This window comes from Manis javanica, chromosome 15 (genome assembly GCF_040802235.1).
Source record: "Manis javanica isolate MJ-LG chromosome 15, MJ_LKY, whole genome shotgun sequence".
NCBI lineage: Eukaryota > Metazoa > Chordata > Mammalia > Pholidota > Manidae > Manis > Manis javanica.
In genome coordinates, this window is record NC_133170.1 from 82,913,689 (window position 1) to 82,932,721 (window position 19,033).

At 48.8% G+C, this 19,033-nt stretch overlaps 1 protein-coding gene across 7 annotated transcripts in view; it reads left to right on the forward strand.

Annotated features, from left to right (window-relative positions):
- OSBP2 (oxysterol binding protein 2) overlaps positions 1-19,033 on the forward strand; it is a 137,794-nt gene that overhangs the window by 56,151 nt on the left and 62,610 nt on the right. Inside the window, exon 2 of one of the 7 annotated variants that reach the window (XM_073222541.1) lies at positions 12,233-12,329. The exons of 5 other annotated variants lie outside the window; for them this stretch is intronic. In XM_073222541.1, the coding sequence (XP_073078642.1) occupies positions 12,269-12,329 (61 nt within the window). In that variant the 5' untranslated portion in view covers positions 12,233-12,268. Of the gene's footprint in view, positions 1-8,970; positions 9,078-12,232; positions 12,330-19,033 lie in introns of those variants that run through there. One more of the 7 variants, XM_073222542.1, reaches the window with a different exon arrangement.

A 19,033-nucleotide genomic window follows, 5' to 3' on the forward strand; every position in this document is an offset into this window, starting at 1 on the left:
ATTCTTTTCAGCCACCATCTGCAGTGCTGCTTACTAAAGAAGCTGAGGTTATAAACCATCCTACAAATGCTTCCTGCAGACATCTACTTGCAAGCCTGTGGGTAAAAGTTTGCATTTATATTTTTTAATGAACAATCTCTTTTGGGTTTAATTAGTCATTGTATCTATGCATGAATCATTCATGATCTGGTTTTGCCACCAGCACATGGCAGTTAAAGTCAGATGAATAGAAATAATATTTTCAAGCAAAACATAAAACACCCTTTGGTTAATTATCATTGGTTGACAACATGTTTTATAGAGGTAAAAATTGATGGGCAGCTGTTATAAGTTTTGGTTTGTCATCTTGTCTGTTGGAAAGAAAACGGACAAACCTCAGGTATCTTCAACACCAGCACTTTGAGCGACCAGAGTCTCTAACGCTCCGCAACTTGCCTGACGTCAGAGAGGTGCTCTGTCCTTGTGAGAGTATGTTAATCATTGCTGCCATGTGCACCTGCTGTGTGTGTGTGTCATCTTTACACCCCTTGTTTGTAGTCCTCCAAGAAACTGGCCCACAATCACTGAGTTAAGTGGCAGAGCTGGGCTTTGAACCCAGGTCTGTTTGATGTCAGGGTCTCTGCTCCACCCTGTCAACCACATTGTCTGAAAACTGAACATACGTGTGGTTGAGATTGTATTTTACCTAAAAGGCTGATTTAAAAATAATTTAGGTTTTATACCAATGTTTACGGCAGACGTATATTCATAACAGCCAAAAGGTGGAAGCAAGTCATGTGTCTGCTGACAATGAAATGATAAACCAAATGTGGTCTAGCCATACAAAGGAATATCGTTCAACCTTTAAAAAGAAGGCAATTCTGATACCTTTTCATGTATTTATTGCCCATTTGTATATCTTCTTTGGAGAAAATGTCTGTTTGCAGTCCTTTGCCCATTTTTCAGTCAGGTTGTGTTTTTTTTATTGTTGAGTTTTAAGAGTCCTTTATCTATTCTGGTTTTTAAACTGTTATCAAATACATGATTTGCAAATCTCCCATTATGTGGATTGCCTTTTTACTCTGTTGATAGTATCCTTTGATGCACAGAAATTTTTAATTTCTGTAAAGTCCAGTTTATCTTTTGTTAGCTGTGCCTTTGGTGTCATCTCCAAGAAATCACTGCCAAATCCAGTGTCATGAAGCTTTTGTCCTGTGTTTTCTTCTAAGAGTTTTGTTGTGTTAGGTCTTACATTTAGGTCTTTGATCCACTTTGAGTTCATTTTTGTATATGTGTTAGGTAGGGTCCAGCTTCATTCTTTGGTGTGTGGATAGTCAGCTTTCTGAGCAACATTTTTTGAAAAGGTTGTCCTTTCCCCATTGAAGGGTCTTGGCACCCTTGTCAAAAAACCTTTGACTATATATATATATACATGAGGGTTTATTTCTGAAGAGGCATTGGGCTTTTAGAGCTAAAATAGACTGCAGGAATTAGTGAACCCAGTGCTTTTTTTTACTACAGATGAGGAAACTGAGACCCAAAGTGAGTTTCATGCTAGTGTGCGACAGAGCTAGAAGTCTACCCCAGGCGGATTTCACATCTGATGCTTTTTGAAAGCTGGCGGCTAGTTTGCTTTGTTCCTAGAGTAGAGTTATGTCAGTTACTACTTTGATGGAAGTAACGAATACATTTTCCATTCTGCAGAAAATGAATCATGGCTTGGCCATCTCCTCACCACTCCTGTGGAGCAGTCACCGGTGGCAGCCGTATTGTTGAGGCATTACTATGGTGAGGAGAGGTTACTCAGCTTGTTTGGTGGTTTCTAATTTACCCTGTCATTCAGTTTGCAGAGTTCTTTGAAGGGTCCTGAATATGGCTATGGAATAACATACTGTAGGATGCCCTCTCTGTCAGGCATTTATGACCCACTGTCAAGGAATTTGTTCTGTGGATTCTCTGGCAGCCTAGAGCCTCTTTCTATCCTGCCTGACATCCCAAGGTCACCTTGGCAGGGTGTGACTTGGAGGTGAGGAGAAAGAGAATATTAATTAAATAAAATTCTGAGGTAGATTAAAAATTATGCCATTCTTGGTACTGCTTGTGCTGGTTTTGCTTATTCAAGAACTATTGAGTACCTCTCAATAGTACTATGAACATTTTGTAGGAACTGACAGGCTCCCACAAAAACAAAAGCCAAGGACTCATAGACTTCCTGGAGAACGGGGAAAGCAGCCGGTTCACAGCGCCATGGATGGCCGAAATGATTACGTGTCTGGTGCACGGTGCTGGCAGGGAGTGCTCTGGAGGCTTGTGGAGGTGGAGACCAAGGTGAGGAGCTGTGCCCCAGGACAGTCAGCATGCGCCCTGCCGCACCGGCCTCAGCAGCAGCACTTGGGAGCTCTTCTGGGTTAAGGCTCTGCAGCTCCAGTGCATGGACAGGGAACTGGGGCTCCAGCTGAGGGATGGTGGAACAGAGGCTCAGAGTTGACAAGGGACAGTCAAGGTCATGAGGCAAAGACTTGCAATATTATGACCAGCGGGCAAAGCTGTCAGTAGGCGGGCTGGGGAAATGGAGTGGAGAGCGGATACCCTACAGGGGATCCACAGGGTTAGGCTTGGAAGTTGAATCTTACTTGGTCTAGTTGAATCTAAAATGGTACCAATTTAGGTTTGTAATGGGCAGTTTGATGAACTATACCAGGTATCTTAGGAAGAGTCATGTGGCAGAGAGGAAATTAAGAGAAGCAGCAGGGCCCAAAGAGGGGGTTGCCGTGTGGACCAGGGAGAGAGGAGGAGCGCTAGGTCCAAGTCCCCAGTAAGGTCGGAAGGAGAGAGTGGGCTAAGGTGGAGGAGAAGTGACCCTGACTTCACCTCAAAGTACATTATATGCTCACTGGCATACTAAAAATCACACCCCTTGGCACCAGGACGGTTCTGAGCAAGACCATCTAAGGACCAAAGGGAGCGTCATCCTATTTCCCAGAAATACCCTCCCTATGTAGTTCAAGAAAACCCAAACTAACCTGATGAATATTCCACCCCTGCTTAAAGTCTAGCTTAAGACCACGCAACCGAACACCCCCCACTGTGCTGCTCACTGCTGGAGCACACCCTCACTCCTTTCTTGGGTGTGTACTCTGCTTTATTAAACTATTCTTTGCTTGTAAAAAAAAGAGTAGGGTAAGAAAGCACTTGTGGAACCTGGGGCAGGCTGGTTATGAGGTAGGATGAGGGGACAAGCTGTTGACGTGCTTGTGTTTTCACGGCACAGCAGAGGGAGCGGAGCTTAGCTGAGCTGGGAGGGTAGAGGGTAGATTTGATTAGGATTTAACAGCAACATTGGCGGTAAAGGTGGCATTCCAGGCAGGTCAGGGGTGGTTTACTAGTTGTCAGCGGCAGTGGCAGCTGTGGTCTGTGTACCAGGATAAGAGTGTATGTAGACTGAGAAGGTCAAAGAGTTGGCCTGAGCCCTGGGGCAGAGGGAGAAAGAGTCCTTGGGCAAAGTGTCTTCCTGCCTTTGTAGATGACAATCAGTGGAATGTGTTCCACTTTTTAGGCTTTTCCAGAATCCAGAAAATAACTGAATAACTGAACTGAAATTTACAGTCTTGCCATCTGGCTTGGAGTGTTTCTGTTCCAAATTCTGCATCTTTTGGAGTCTTTAGCATAAATGTGGGCATGTCATGTCCGTAGAAATGCTGGGCTTTGTGCTAGTGGTGCGTATGTACGTGTGTACTTGGGTAGAAATGGACTTTGTTTGGGTCCCTCACTGGTCTCCTGAAAGGTGAGGATGCAGACATGCTGGTGATTGTTGAATGTGACAGAAGTAAGACAATTAAAGGAATTTAAATTGAAGACATCCTTTGTCACAAAATCCTCAAGAAATTCCATTCCAAATAAGACTCTCCTCGTATCAACGTGTCCACTTGACAAACACTGCGTGTTTGCAAGGCGGTTGGGCACCCCATCTACCATATGATGCCTGTGAGTGTTGCAGCAGGAAGCCCACATAACCTGCTGCTCCTAGTGCCTGACTTCGTCTTGTCTTTGGGATTTTTATGCTACTTCTTAAAAAGAGCTCTTGAAAGTAATTTTCAAAGGAGAAAAAAAGGTAGTTGTAGTGGTTTTGTTTCCTTCTTAAGGCACCACATGTGGATTGTGATTCTTCTTTGATGTGAAAACCGAAGGAGCCCCTGCCCCCACCTGCTGCATTTCTTGAACGGCAAATGCCACTCCTTTTCCCGTGAATGTTTCAGCTCTGCTCTGTTTATGTAGCAGCCATGATCTGTGAATGTTTGAATGGAGTCCTTCATGCTTGCTTGCTTGGATAGCATTTATTAACCTTGACTTGAACTCATTCCATTGGGTCTTCCCCCTTCAGACTCAGGGTTCAACCAAATGGTAAAAGCAAAGTTGTCTTTAGATTTGCGTTAATGAGGCATAAAAGTTGTGGTTGCTTTAAAGAGGATTAGGCAAGAGTTGCCAGTTTAGTCCAGTAAAGGGAAGGGTCTCCTCATCTTGGGACTCCAGAGAGGCCTGAGAGAGGCCGTGAAATGGGCAGGCAGGGCGTGAGGTGAGGTGTCTCATCAGACTGTGGGTCCCCCTGCTTGACCAGACTGACAGACCCAATTATTTCAAACTTGGAACCAGAGGGAGGTCTGCCTGCCCTATCCCCTACATCCCAGAGGTGAAACTGAGGCTCACTGAAGGCAGAGGTGAGGGTACCTGGGTCATGTTTCTGGTCTGGCAGGGGCAGAGTCAGAACCAGGCGTCTATGCCCTCCCCATCTCAGTCTGGGACTTTCCTGGCTGGGGGGTGAGGAGCAATGGGAGGTATTTGAACAGAAATGAAAAACGTGGAAGCATCTGTGTGATGTCACCAGGCTCCAGCAGTCCCATCTGTTGGTTGATTGATGCTCTGGCACCGAGGATGTGGAAGAGGGAATTGAATTCGGGGTGGGGATGGGACCCCAAAGGCCCTCCCTCCTCTAGATCCCCAAACAGACTTTAACTGGTTAACTCCTTGCAACTCCAGGGCATATGACAGTAGAGAAATGAGGGCTTGAGCCAAGGGCCAAGCTTCTCGGGGCCCAGGCGAAGGGCCAGCCCCCTTTGGCCTAGATTGGTCCTCGATAACGTCCTTAGTGCCAGGTCTGGTTCCTGGCCATTCTCGGGCATTTAAAGAGGGCGAGCTTCGCTTTCCGCCGCCCGCCGGCGTCCCGCCGCAGAGAGCTCGCCTTTGTCTAGCCCGCCGGGCGGGAGGAGAGCGCTAATCCCTGCTCGGCCCGTGGCTGGAGGAAGCCACTCCTGGGACCGGCGAGTGTCTTCGCGTGGCGCCCTTCGCTCTTGGAGCGGGGCTCTGGGGACGGCGGCGTCCCCGCAGGGCGGTTGGGGACTAGGCTGGAGGAACGAAGACGCGTCGCGCCGCGCCCCTGCCACGCTCCGGCTGCCTGGCGGGCGGAGCGGGCGCAGGGTTCCTTCCTCTTGGCTGGGCTGCCCTCGGAGCGCGCGGGCTGGACGCTGTCCGCGGTGCTGAAGGGGCGGCCGCGGCGGGGAGGCGGGCCCGGGGTCTCCGGGCTGCACACATCCAATCCGGGGGACGCTCTCCTCCCTGGCTCGGCGCGGCGGTGGCAGCAGGCACTGCCGAGAGATGGACTGAGAGTGCAGCGACGGGAAGGCGGCGGCATCTGCAAGAGCCCCCTCAGCGTCGGGGCCGGATCCACGTCCACACCCGGGAGCCCCTCTCTAGGGTGAGTTGGGGCAGGAGGCGCAGGGGCTGGGCTGACAGGTCCTGCCTGGGGCGCGGGATCTTTGGCGCTTTTAAAATTTCCTAACCCAGTGTGAATTTCTTCCAGCCCTGATCTTGAGCAGCCTGAGGGGCTGAGGGCTCAGATCTTTGCCCTGGTCCTTCCCCAGTCCTGGGATAGAAGGCAGGCCCCCCTGCCCTCACAAGCTAGGGGACAAAGGGTGTAGCCAAAGTCTAAGGACAGTCATAAGGCATATCCTCCTCCCAACCCCGCGTGCAGCCCACTGCAGGGAACTGGGAAGGGCTATTTGCCCAGGTTGGTGTCACAGGGCCAAAACCTTCCCCTCTGTTCAGGGGACTAGCTCCAGGCAGCCCAGCTTCTGGAATTCAGCCCAGACAGAGGCCAGCCATCTTTTAGCAGGGAAGGCAGGCTTTAACCTTAACTGCAAGCAAGTGGTAAAGCCCTTTTCCTGCCTTCCTCCAATCTCCACAGGCACCTAAGCAACCATGACCAGGGCGTCAGGGGCGAGGTTCATTTAAGGGCATCTGGCTGTTGTGAGTGAGCTGGACTCAGGCAGAGGAGCTCTGGAGTGGATACTAGGCAGGCATCCCCTGCTAGTGTGTGTGTGTGTGTGTGTGTGTGTGTGTGTGTGTGTGTGTGTGCACGCACGCGCACACACACACACGCTTTCCCAGTTCACATAGGGGATTTTAAACTCCAGTGGTGCCTGTCACAGGAAAGGCCTCCAGCTAGCCTGTGCCTCTGAGTAAGCAGTTTGGGGTCACACTGGGTAACTACCCAGCTAGAGGAACCTTGGGCTTCCTCTGTCCCTACAGCTGTCCCCCTCCTGCCTTGAGCTATCCTCTAAAGGGGGAGATGTGTTTAAACTTGATGGGTCACCTCTGCCTTCGATCCCACCAACATTCGGTTCCCATCTCCATCACCTGGCAAGGTCAGACAGACAGACCTCTTGTCTCCTAGAACCTGATGGGTGGGCTGTTGGGGGGATTTACCGCTTCACAAAGGACTTTGGTGTGTTGGGGAGGTGAGGGATGGAAGGCTCAGGGTCTAGGTGGAGGGACCTCCTCCAGGGCCCTGGAGAGGTCTAGTTATGCAAGATTCCAAGTTGTGTGAGGCGCCTGTCCTAACCTGATGGATGTAAATGAAGCTTCTCAATCCCAACAGGCTCATACTGGAGGACTGGGGTCTGTGTTTTGCTCTGACCATCTAGCCTGAGCTGCGTGTATCAGATGTGATGCTGGTGGGCAGCTTCCTTGGATCACTGGAGCGGTGGAGAAGATGTGTGACGTGATGTGCTAGTTTTAGGGTCAGTGTGAACTGCAGTGGTGCTGCAGTGCCAATGGAAAAGCTTGCCAAGAGTGTGCTAGTATTGCTTACCCAAAGTGACCACTGTTTACCCTGGTACCATTTGTTTCTGGCCAATGTTCTGTAGAGAGAAAAGGTCCTAAGGGGGAAAGCATGATAACTACACATCTGACACATACTCATTTTATCAGTTTATATTATTCTTGACCACTTTTTTCCACCCAAAAGCATTTTTTTTCTGGGCAGGTAAGTTTTTACCTACCATGTAAGCACTTTGTATTTGGGCCGGATGAATAAACCTCTTGTAGATAAGTTGTCTGGAAGGATGGCTGACTCATAACTGTACTTGTCATTTGACATTGCTGATAACTTGTCTTGTAAAAATATGAATTCTAAATGGTATAATAGCAGGCCAGCTAAGCACAGGCCATTGTTTTTGTATTGGGAAAGTGATGTATTTGAGCCTTACATGTTTTTTTTAAAATGTATTTATAGCCCAAAAGTTTTCCATAACTAGATAAAGTTGGGATATGTAGATATATTTTTAGCATGCTCCACACCTGTAATGTAATCAGGCTACCTATTTTTATTTATAGTCTGAACAACTTAAAACCTCCTCAATAATTAAGGAGGACTCAAGTTCTGTGTAACTGAGGAAGATAACATTTGAGGGTTGACTAAGTGATATATAGTCCTAGATCTAGTTCACAGCCTGTTCAAAAGTCCTGTACTTGGTTGTATCACATGCAAGCCTACATCTATGAACAATTATAAAATATGCATAAAAATATGAACAGAACCTTCCTGACTAGATTTCTCAAGGCCAAGGAAGAAAATAAAGACAGTGATGAATATTTAGCAATAGAGAAAAATCCATTTTGGTGAAAACCATTGATCTTGGGTTCCTGGTAGAGTGGTATTAGGGCTAGGGGCAATAGCTGTGTTGTGTAAAGGAGAGAAAAGAGGCCCAGGTTGGTAGACCGAGAGACCTAGGTTTGAATATCCATTTTCCTTTTTACTTACAGTATTCCATGATTTAGCCTCCATGAGTCTCAAATTTATCATTTATAAAATGGAGAAAGTGACAGCTGCCAGGTATGCAGGCTTCGCACAGGATTGTAGGTGCCCATGTTATCTTTAAAATCTCTTGCCTAGGTCTGCCACCTCTGGGTAGAGGAATGCCAGCATGTTGAGACAAGATCCCAACACACAGGTGTTCCTACTCAGAGTGTGAGGGCCCTGAAAAGACCCAGTAGTTTGCCTGGTCCTGCTGGAGGTGGTGTTCCCAAGGTAGGGACTGACCTCGGGCTGCTGTCATCCAGGTACCTTGGCTGGCCAGCAGTGGAGCCTGGGCAAAAGGACAAGGGGACTGTTCCCTCCAGGGGAATAGCCTGAATGCAGAAGGCCATTCATGATCTCTGTTCAGAGAAACCCCTTGCAGGGAAGAATTTGTGGCAAAAGAGGGTTTTATGCAGGGAGAGCTGCCCGTGCCCCTCCTGAGGTTCTCTCTGATTGGGTTTTCCTCCAGCAGTGTTTGTCCTTTCCTCCTGTTTATGTCCCCCCTGCTCTGTGGTGATGACAGCTGACGCAGGGTGGGAGCTTATCAGGCCAGGCTTTCCTGTGGTTTTTCAGTCCTCATGACAACCTGTGAGATAAGAACCACTACCATTCCTGGGATACGAATAAGGAAACTGAGGCCAGAGAGGTCAGATCACAGGTGCCCAGGGTCTACTGTGGCACCTGCCTCTCCAGCACGAGGAAGGGGCCTCACAGATGAGCCGACGGCACAGAAAGGGGGAGCAGCACACCCACAGTCACAATCCAGTGCTCTGTCCTCACACTGAGGTGACAGTACCCGTTGCCAGGCAGCAGGAGGAGGAAGAATAAGCAGGGGTTAGGATCAGCTGGGCAGAATCACAATGGGGAGGAATTAGTGTCTGAGTCCTTCCCCTCCGGGCCTGCCAGATCTTCCATCTTCACCCAGGAATGGGGCTTGCAGTCCTGCAACAGAGACAACAGCCACAGGGTAAGCAGAGCTGAAAGGTGGAAGGGTCCCTGGAAATCAGTGAGGCCAACGCCTCATGAGAGGAAGAGCTTGAGGCTCAGAGGAAATGAATCATCCATGAAGAGAGGAGAGGGGAGAGAGAGGTCTTCATTCCATCTTACAGGGCGAGAGCCTCTCCTGGGATGCTCCGGCAGTATCTCTGGGGGCTGCAGGGCTGTTGGTCAGAAAGGGCATCCCCAGTCCAGGGGCCTCTGCCAAGCCTAGAAATGCCCCTGAGGTGGACAGCTCTCTCTGCCCCTGACTCCCATGCTTGGAAGCAGCTCCCTCTGGCCTCTGCTGGCACCTGGTAGCCATTTGCAGACTGCATTGGTTTCCATTTCCCGGGGTGATGAGGTAATTTAAAGGTTATTCAGTTGAGTTTCTAGTTCTTTTGGCTTGAGACCTTTCTCTAAAACACCTGCTGCTAACAGCCTGGGTACCAGGCATTGATACAAAAAGGCATGCTTGTTGCCCATAAACTTGAATTTTTACGAGGCATGCGGATCTCTTATAGCTGTTTTGCACACATGCCCCGCCTAAATGGTTACTTAATGAGTGTTCCCGTGAGCTTGCTTTTTTAATTGAACAACATTTCATGAGGCTAAACCAAGTGCCATTCCTGTAGGCACGCTGCTCCCTCTGAGCTGCCATTTCCAGTCGCTGGTCCCCATCCTCTTCTGTCTCCCACCCTGAGCCCCAGCCCCCGCCAGCTTCAACTTCTGCCTCTTCTTGCATGCCTGAGGCCATGTCCCTTTCCTGCTCTCTGGGTTCAGTCCTCTCCCCGAGGCCATGCTGCCACTGCCCTCGTTCGGTTCCTCATTAGCTGCTGGCTTTCTGCAATACCCTTGAACCCAGCTGCCTCCGCATGGGGCAGGCCCCTTGTCTTTAGACTTGCCCCTTTATGCCTCAGGCAGATCAGTCTTTCTGGATGGTTCTGCTTTTGTCACTGACAACCTTCCCTGGTCCCCCTGCTACCTCCAGCATGAGGGTAGATCCTCTGCCAGGTCTGGAAAGCCGTTCTGCAGGCTGGCAGCTCCCTGCACTGCAAAGCATGGAGCCAAGGCCTGCTTGCCGCGCGGCTCTCCCTCCTCTCCCATGCGGCGCTCCTCCGTTAGCCAGACGCGTCTAGCTCCAGAGCTGCCTCCTCCAAACTGCCTGGCTGCTCTGACTTTTCCTCCCTTGCCTGGACTCAGAGCACGCTGGCGCAGTCAGTGATTCCGGGATTGGCTGAGCCTTGCTGCTGGTCAGGTTCAGTGCTGGCCACTTACAATGCCAAAGTGAGTATTGTGGGTTGTACTGTGTTCCCCCCAAAAGAACTGCTGAAGTCCTAACCCCCAGTGCGCGTGAATGTGACCGTTTGGACATAGGGTCTTTGTAGATGTCATCAAGATGAGGTCGTGAGTGTGGTCCCTGATCCAATAGACTGGTGTCCTTATAAGGAGAGGGAAATCTGGACTAATTTACGGACACACACACGCACAGGAGAAGGTCATTTGAAGACACAGACACAGAGAGGAAGGCCATGTGAAGGAGGAGGCAGAGGTTGAGTCACACTGCCACAAGCCAAAGGAAACTGGGCGACCAGAAGCTGGAAAAGGCGAGGAAGGATCCTCCACTGCAGCCTTCAGAGGGAGCAGGGCCCTTCCAACGCCTTGATTTCCAGCCTCCAGAATCGTGAGAGAATAAATTTCAATTGTTGAAGCCACCCAGTCTGTGGGGGCCCTAGGGAACTAATGCAGTGAGTACAACTCTTCCTGGCCCTCCAGGTACTGACCATTTGCAGGGAGACAGATAAGCTGAATCAGTGTGGTGAGTGCAGAAAGAGATGTGCAACGGTGTGGTGAGACCCTGATGGAGGGCCCTCTTCCAGGCAGCCCTGCATCTCTTCTTTGGGGTGTGGGATGGTGACCATCAAGTATGGCTCCCTAAGGTAGAGAGGCTACACCCAGTGGCCAGAGATGACCGGAGCAAGCCAAGGGAAAGAAAAGCAGGGCATCTCAGGCCAGGTGAGCAAAGGCTTGGGGGAGAGGAGCAGAGGGTACAACTGAAGACTAGGGAGTGGGGAGTTGCTGAGGCCCACAGAGCTTAGCTCCTAGTGGGCTGTGGTTTGCCAAGGAGTTTGAACTTCAACTTGTTGGTATTGGGGTCAGGGACAGAGAGCAGAAGGTATTTTCAGTAAATTGTCCCCATGACAGTTTGAGGGATGGATCAGGAGAGCAGACATGGAAGCTGAGACCTGGGAAGTGAGCTGGGGAGTGGCTCACTCCCCGGTGGGAAAGAGGGTATTTGCAAGCTCTTTTGGAATTAACATCATCAGGACCTGGGGATTCATTGCATATAGGGGCCCAAAGAAAGGAGGAAACCACAGGGGCTGACCTTCAGGTCTTCAACCTGGTGCCTGGGGGCAGAAAGCATTGTCTGGAGAGGGAAAGGCTACCATGAGGGTCAGAGGGGAGACACTGAGCTCAGTTGAGGTCCGGCTGAGTGTGAGGGCCATCCAGCTCGGTTGCAGTCTGGCGCTTGGAGGGGTGAGCTGTGCTCATGATACGGATGGGGAGACATAAGCGGGGAGATGCGACAGTGAGCCTCAGGCATGGGCGCCATCACGTGGGCTCCAGCATGGAGTGAGAAGTGAATGGGGTGAGGACTGACTCCTGCTGGAAGCAGGGACAGAGGAGGTTGGAGGTGTGTGACTACAGACCCAGGAAGCAGGAGTTTCAAAGAGAAGCAGCTGGTGTGACTCAGGGCCCTAAGGAGGGCATCAGACAGGGCCACTGTGTTTAGGGATGACTCTTCTGAGCAGCGCAATGCATCTGCCACTTCTTGTCTTCTGTCTATACTTGCCTGTGACACCCTCTCTCTTTTCTGGTGCCTCTCGTGACACCTCTCTGGACTGTGCAGTCCAGAGCAGGCCGGCCTGGTGAGGTGAATACAGGTGGGTGCCTGGACACCCACTTCACTTGGGCCTCACCCCTGAGCCACAGCCGTTATTCTCAAGGTCACTGGTGTCTGTGGCCTTGAGTGTCTGCCAGCAGCCTGAAGGCTGAGGGTGAGTGAGGCCTGCAGCCTGGCTTGATGATAGATGCCTGAGCCTTCTGCCCCCAGCACCTGGTTGCAGCTGTCTCCATTCTTTGCAGGGCCCGTCACCATGGGCGGCTCTGCTCCTCCGCCTCATGGGGATTATGCCACGAGTGCGCCAGGTGATCCAGCCCCTCTCTGATTGCTGCCTGCCAGGTTGGTCTGTGTGCACTGATGTGGTGGCTTCTCTGATGTGACTTCTGGGCCCTCCTTCCCTGAAACTCACTCATTACACACCTCCTTTCATGCCCGATCTTCCATCATTAGAGTCTTTTATAGGGTCTCATAGGTTTCAACATGAGCAGGAGTTGATTGTGGCACACACTTACCCAATTGTAATTTGTTGAGAGATTAGTTAGGAAACATAAGACTGTACAATATTTAAATGATTCCAAAATGTGTAACATATAATTTAGTCATCTTTCATTACCTCCGTCCATCTCACTTTCCTTGCAAGAGATGTACACACTCATTTGTTAACAGTGGTACTTTTCTAGATCTTTTCCCATGCATTTGCAAAGCCATATAAGTGCACCCAAATCCATGCACACACATTTATACATGCGTACAGGAGATCATATCAAGCATCTTGATTAGCAGCTCACTTTCCCCCTTACCAACATAGTTTGGAGATCTTTACATGTCAGTATAAGTAGACTTATCTCATTTTTAAAGTAACTGCAGAGAATTCAGTAGTGTATGATAATTTATTTAATCATTTCCCTTTTGCTGGGCAGTTACATTTTTTTACATTTTATTCCCATTTCAGAGAATACTGTAGTGAACCTTCTTGTGCATGTATCTTTGTCCATGTGTGTTTTTCCAAAGCATAGATTCCTAGAAATGGAATTGCTAGGTTACAAGGGCATGTCCATGATAAATATCAACAGACACCATCAAATTGTCAGCCCCAAAGAACACATACATTTTTATCTCCCAACAGTGTAGACTGTCAATGGAGGTTACCACATCATTCTTTTTACTCTCTGTTACTTTGATGGGTGAATGAAAAGGCATTTCCTTGCTCTGTTTGGCATTTCCCTTATTACCAATGAGACTGAGTAGCTTATTGACCAAAATCATATGTATTTTGTGACTTGCCTTTTCATACTTGTTATCATTTTACTTTTTAGATATTTGTATTTTTTATGCTAATTTGTAGGAGCTCTTTCTCAGTTACGGTTATTTCTCCTTTGTTGGTTATATATTTTGCAAGTATTTTCTCTTTATTGCTTATCTTTTAATTCTGTTTATAGTGGCTGTGGTGCTATGGAATTTACAAACATTTATGTTTAAGATCTGTCAAAGGCTTATTTTTTAGTAGGGGGAAAAAAACAGAGCTTGGAGGGTTTATTGTTGTATTCTTGACCCTTCTCTGGTCTGTGCTTTGCTTTGACTTTGAACAGACCCCCTTAACTTCACCAGTTTTGCCAGCGGTGTATCAGTGCTGTCTGTCCTGCCCAAGCTCAGCCAAGCTGCCTTGAGGATCACAGGAGTGCTTCCTGACAGGGCTCCATGGCCATTCTGAACTTCACGGTTAAACTAATTCATTGATGGACATTGAGATCCGGTCTTCCAGCACAGCCTTGTTTGGGTAGTGATTTTCAGGGAGCCAGGACCCTGCCCCTGATGGGGTTCACTTTTCCCAGGTGTTTTTTTGAGTGCCTGCCCTGTGCTGGTGATATCATGCTATGGCTCCACAGAGGGAAGTGGATTATCTTGCTTGGCTGCCATAACAAAGTATCACAGACTGGGTGACTTAAACAGAAATGCATGTGCTCACGGTTCTGGGGAGTACAAGTCCAAAATCAAGGTGTCAGCAGGTGGTTTCTTCTGAGGCCTCTATAACGTGGCTTGTAGGTGGCCTCCTTCTCATTGTCTCCTCACAAGGTCATCATTCAGCCTGTCTGCGTCCTAACCGCCTCCTCCTATAAGGACACCAGTCATATTGGATTAGGCCTCACATATATGACCTCATTTTACCTTAATGAGTTCTTCAAAGGCCCTGTCTCCAAAGACAGTCACATTCTGAGGTACTGCATGTTTGGACTTCAAATCTGGGGGGACACAGTTCAGCTAATGACAGGGAGACAGCTGGGTGACAATAAGGGAAGTGAGGTTCAGAGAGGCTCCTACACTTGCTTCAAGTCACCCAGTGGGTGGGCTGCAGATCCAAGCTCAGGCCCATGCATTTGCACCCCAAGCCCAGGCCTCCGCAGTCAGCCTGACTGATGTTAACGCTGTTTTGGCCCCCCTGCCCTGACTTCCTGTTCGCCGGTCAGGGCCTGTGTCCCAACCTCGTAACTCATACTCCCTGAGCAGAGCACCTACTCCTAGCTCTTCCTCTGTTCCTCTTTTGTTCCCTTGGGAAAGGGTTTCAAAAAATGATACACTTGATTGAATGTAGCTTGTTCAGTTTTTGTCATTGCTGTGGGAAAAATTGTACAGTAAGCCTAAGAGCATTTGGAGTATAGGAAATTCCCCAGTAATTACACCTTCACAAAACTGGGTTTTTTTTGCATGTTACCTTCCGTTTCCAGCTCTGCACATACACTTCTGTTTCACATCTTTGATATCATAGTGAACATGGCACTTCATGCTCTGCCTTTTTCACTCCACATTATAGCTAACGGTAGCCATACCTTTATAATCATTTTAATGGCTACATAATATCCCACTGAGTTGCTGTACTCCAGTGTCTTGGATCGTCCTCCAGTTGTTGAGCATTTGAGTTTCCCATTTGTGCTATTATAGATAGTGATGTAGCGAATGATTTGTACTGAAAGCTTTTTGCTTCTCTTGATTTCTTTCCTGAGGGAAAATGAGCAGGAGTGGGATTGCTGAGTTAAGGGCAGTAGCATCTCGGCACCTTGGTGAGCTAATGAAACATCTTTGTGGATTAATTGTACCCGTGTCCCAGGTAACCAACAGCCAGTGAGCATGCCTGCTTCACTGTAATTGCACTGGCATCAGGTGTTAGTACTTAAATACATTTTTTGACCATTTTAATGTACTTAAAAGGATACTTACCTTCAGACAGCTTTAATTTCTACTTTCATAGCCAACAAAGGAGAAGGAATATTCTGCAACAGATTTGTTTTCGATTCTTTTTGTTGTCACTGTCTTTAAAATTTTTAAAAAGGGAGGGGGAATAATTGAAGATTAGACAAATGGATAGTAATCACTTGGAAATCCCAGCTCTTTGATTGTCTTGAGGGATTTGTTGGTGAAAGTGGTGTTTAGATTTCAACAAGCAAAAGGCCTTTGGTCTGTAACTGACATAAGCAGAGGACAGGTCCACGCAGAATCAGGCCTGGCCGCCATCCCCAGTAAAATTTGCCTCTTTTTCAAAATGATCTGAGTAGTGCATTCTCCTCATTCAATTTTTCTGATTTAAAATAATCAATGATAAATTGCCATTTTTTTCCTCTCAGAAGTTGAATTGCCTAGTGACACATTGTCATAAACTGCTCTCAAATTAATTCTTTGGCTTTGGTGCCAAATCATTTATTAATGATGATGGCAGTCAGCATCTGTACATGGCTCTTCTTAGAACACTGCTGTTTTAATGGGCTTCATTCTTAAGATATTCCCACAGGAACTTCTTTGCTAGAAAGGCCTTTGGAGAACTTGATTCTCCAGACAACACAGAGAAGGTCAGTGCCTCTCTCCTGGGGGCCCAAGCTCATTAGTGATGAGCCCGAGGCTCAGGAGGAACCAGAGGTCCTGAAGTTCCCACCGGAACGGAGGGATGCAGCCAACTCAGGTCAGGAAACCACCACTGGATCTTGCGCCTGTGGGACTTCCCAGCCTGTGCTCACCTCTTCATGGGCCAGTCAAGGTTCAGGCAAGGGCAGAGGTGCAGAGGGGAAGGAGCTGCGTGGTGGCTTGCACAAGGAATGCCATCCATGAGCGGCTGGTGGTGGGAGAAGAGGGGCAGCAATAGAAAACTTGGGAAGGCAAGAAGGGGGGTGTATGAGTCAGTGGGCCGGGCCAAATAGGGCTCCCGATGAGTTATAAAGTTGTTTTCATACAGTGATTCACTGATCAATCAATTGATTTGTTTATTCCTGTGCTTATTTATTCAAGGCATGCCTGTCACATGCTGGGCCATGCTAGAGGCTGAGAACAGTGAGAAAAGACCACAATCTCTCTGCCCTTTAAGAGTTCACAGTCTAGTATGGGAGATGGACAAGTAAATAGGAGCTTACTGGAGGGCATGCTAGGTCTTGGGAAAGAAAAAAGCTCAAGGCGTTCCTATTGCCCTATTATTTTAATATTTCCTTATAAGCATAGTTTCACACAGTTATAAACATATTGCATGATTTGCCTTTTTCCTCTCAGCATTTTGTTTTTAAACATAGTTTCTTATTTTTGTGCAGTCATCACATAGAGAAGTCTAAATGGCTCCATGATATTCCGTGATGTTGATGAAATAAGCACTGTCCTGCTGTTAGATTCTGAGGTTGCTTCAGGGTTTTTCAGCAGCGGCATTGGACGCAGAGCTCCATGCTGTGCTCCTCTCCCCTGGGTGCGGTGACTCCCGCCACACTGGGCTGGAGTGTGCATGTGCCTGTAGTTCTTAGACTCTGCCACCACATCACCCCCTCCCCAGGCCTCACACTAGGTTCTGGGGACTTGTGTTCTGTGTTGTCTCCAGTACTGGTAAGGGCAACGGGTACACCCACCTACCTCCCCACTTCCATAGCATGCACCCCCCCCACACACACACAAAGTATGTGCATGTGAATTTTAGTTGAGTGATGCATGTGCCACATTATTGAACAGAAGAGGGACTGGGAACAGAGTCCACTTAACAATGTTCTGGTAGCAAGTGGGAGCAGGGAGGCCAGCCTTTAGGGAGTCTGCTGTAGCAATAGCAGCCCATGTGGGACATGACAAGGGAGGCGATCACAGTAGGCATGAATGAAACCAAAACTCTGAAGTAACCAAATCTGCTGGTTGATGTGGGCTCAGGTCGCTTGCAGGGTTGCTGCTGACTCCAGAGTTGCCAAAGCAGTTATTTGGGGTGAGTGGACCTCAGGAAGGTCACAGAGTGCACTCGGTTTTAGGAGATCACATTAGGTTGTTGGGGGCTGTCCACCTGGAACTGTTCAGGAGATGCCCTCAGTGCCTGAGTGCAGATGGGGGCGGGAGTGGGGCTGGCGTTCAGCCTCCCTGCATGTGGGTGGAGGGAAACTTGTGACAGGGCTCAGGGCGTCAGCAGAGCTGTCGGAATTCCCCGTCAGTCATCTTATATTTGGTCTCTTGGCTTTCCTGCTGTTCAGTCAACTATAATGTTTCAACTAAGACTGCATCTTCTTTCAGGACAACTGGGCATCCTCTGGCCTCCTGTTAAGCTAGGTTGCACATTTTTAAGTATTTCACATGAGCAGAATCTGGTAATTGTTTGATGTGACTTATAGCATAAAATGATTATGTAGAAAGGAGAACGTGTGTCTGCCTTAGTAGGACTGCATGATTTCCTTTCATATTTCTCTTTACTATTTTATTATTTTAATTTCTTCCGTGAGTGTGTTTTGTCCCCCACCTTCTCCATTACATAGCTGTCAGCCAGGCACAGCTGGAGGTGAGGGTGGCTGGACAAAGGCAGCAGGGTCAGCGACCCTCGTTGTGAGGATGGGCACCAGGCGCTCAGCCGCTCTGCCCTCCCCTTCCTCAGCTCTAAGATGGCATGGCTCTGCACTCAGAAGACTCTTTTGGCTTCCAGAGCCCATGATGCTCAGAATGTCTGGTTAAATATCCTAGGTTGGATTTATCCTTGCACATGCAAGTCCTTTAAACATTCCCTGTGTGTTTTTTCATACTTGGCAGAGCTTTCAGAGCACTGCACTCCTCTGCTCCTGCTTTTCCTTCTGAGGCTTCTGGGAGCCTGGGAGCAGTAGTCTGTTTAAGGGACCCCCTAGCATGGTTCAGAGTGTGGCCTCCAAGGTCAGCTGGAATAGGCTGGTTCCAAGCCTGGTGACCCTGGGCAGGTCACTTTACCTTGGAGCCTTAGTCACCTCACCACCAAACAAGGCTATTCAGTGAGGATTGAATGAGAAGCTGCGGGAATGTCGGTGAAGCTCACAGCCCTGCTCTTGGCATTCGGTCGGCCCTCCGTCACCGGTAGCCATTTGCATCATTGTTGTGCTCCTCATTTTGTCACCAAAAAAACCAAGGCCTAAGTGGCTAAATGCTTTAACATCCCCTGGGCTAGTGAATCCAACACCAATTGCTAAGAATTCTGTAGGTGGAAGAAGTAAGTACTCAGTTTCTTCAAAGGCCAGGAAGGGGGTTACTGACCCAGCACCACCTTCCCTGAGTCGATTACATGTTTTAACAGGAGCTTCATTGTATATTTGAAAACCTTTACGTTGTGAAAATGGATTGATTCCGTTTTAATTACATTTGATAAATCCTGTTCTCTGACCTCCCCTGAGGGGGTATAGGGAGGGCTTTGTCAGGGATGGAGCAATGGCTAAAAAAAACCCAGTCCCAGGGCCCCAGAGTCTGTAGTCCAGTGGGAAAGACAAGATCTAAATAAGCAGAGTGAGGTGGGGGCTGGGGCCAGATAGTGGGGCTGGCCTGGGCTTGGACGCCTTTCATCCACTGTGTTCAAGCTGATGTCTGTATGGCTGGAGCAGAGGGAGAGGAGGCGGGGTGGGCTTGGAGACCCCTGGGGGAGGAGAGGCAGAATCCGACCTTATTGAAACAGGGTCTACGGGGGGTGGGGGGAGGGTTGTATGGCCTGTAGACTGGCGGAGTGGGAGCAGGAGGCCTGCGGGGAGGCTGTGGAGGAGCCCACAGGCAAGGGGGTGGTGTGTTTGGCCTGGGGGCCTTAGTGGGGGTGGTGAGAA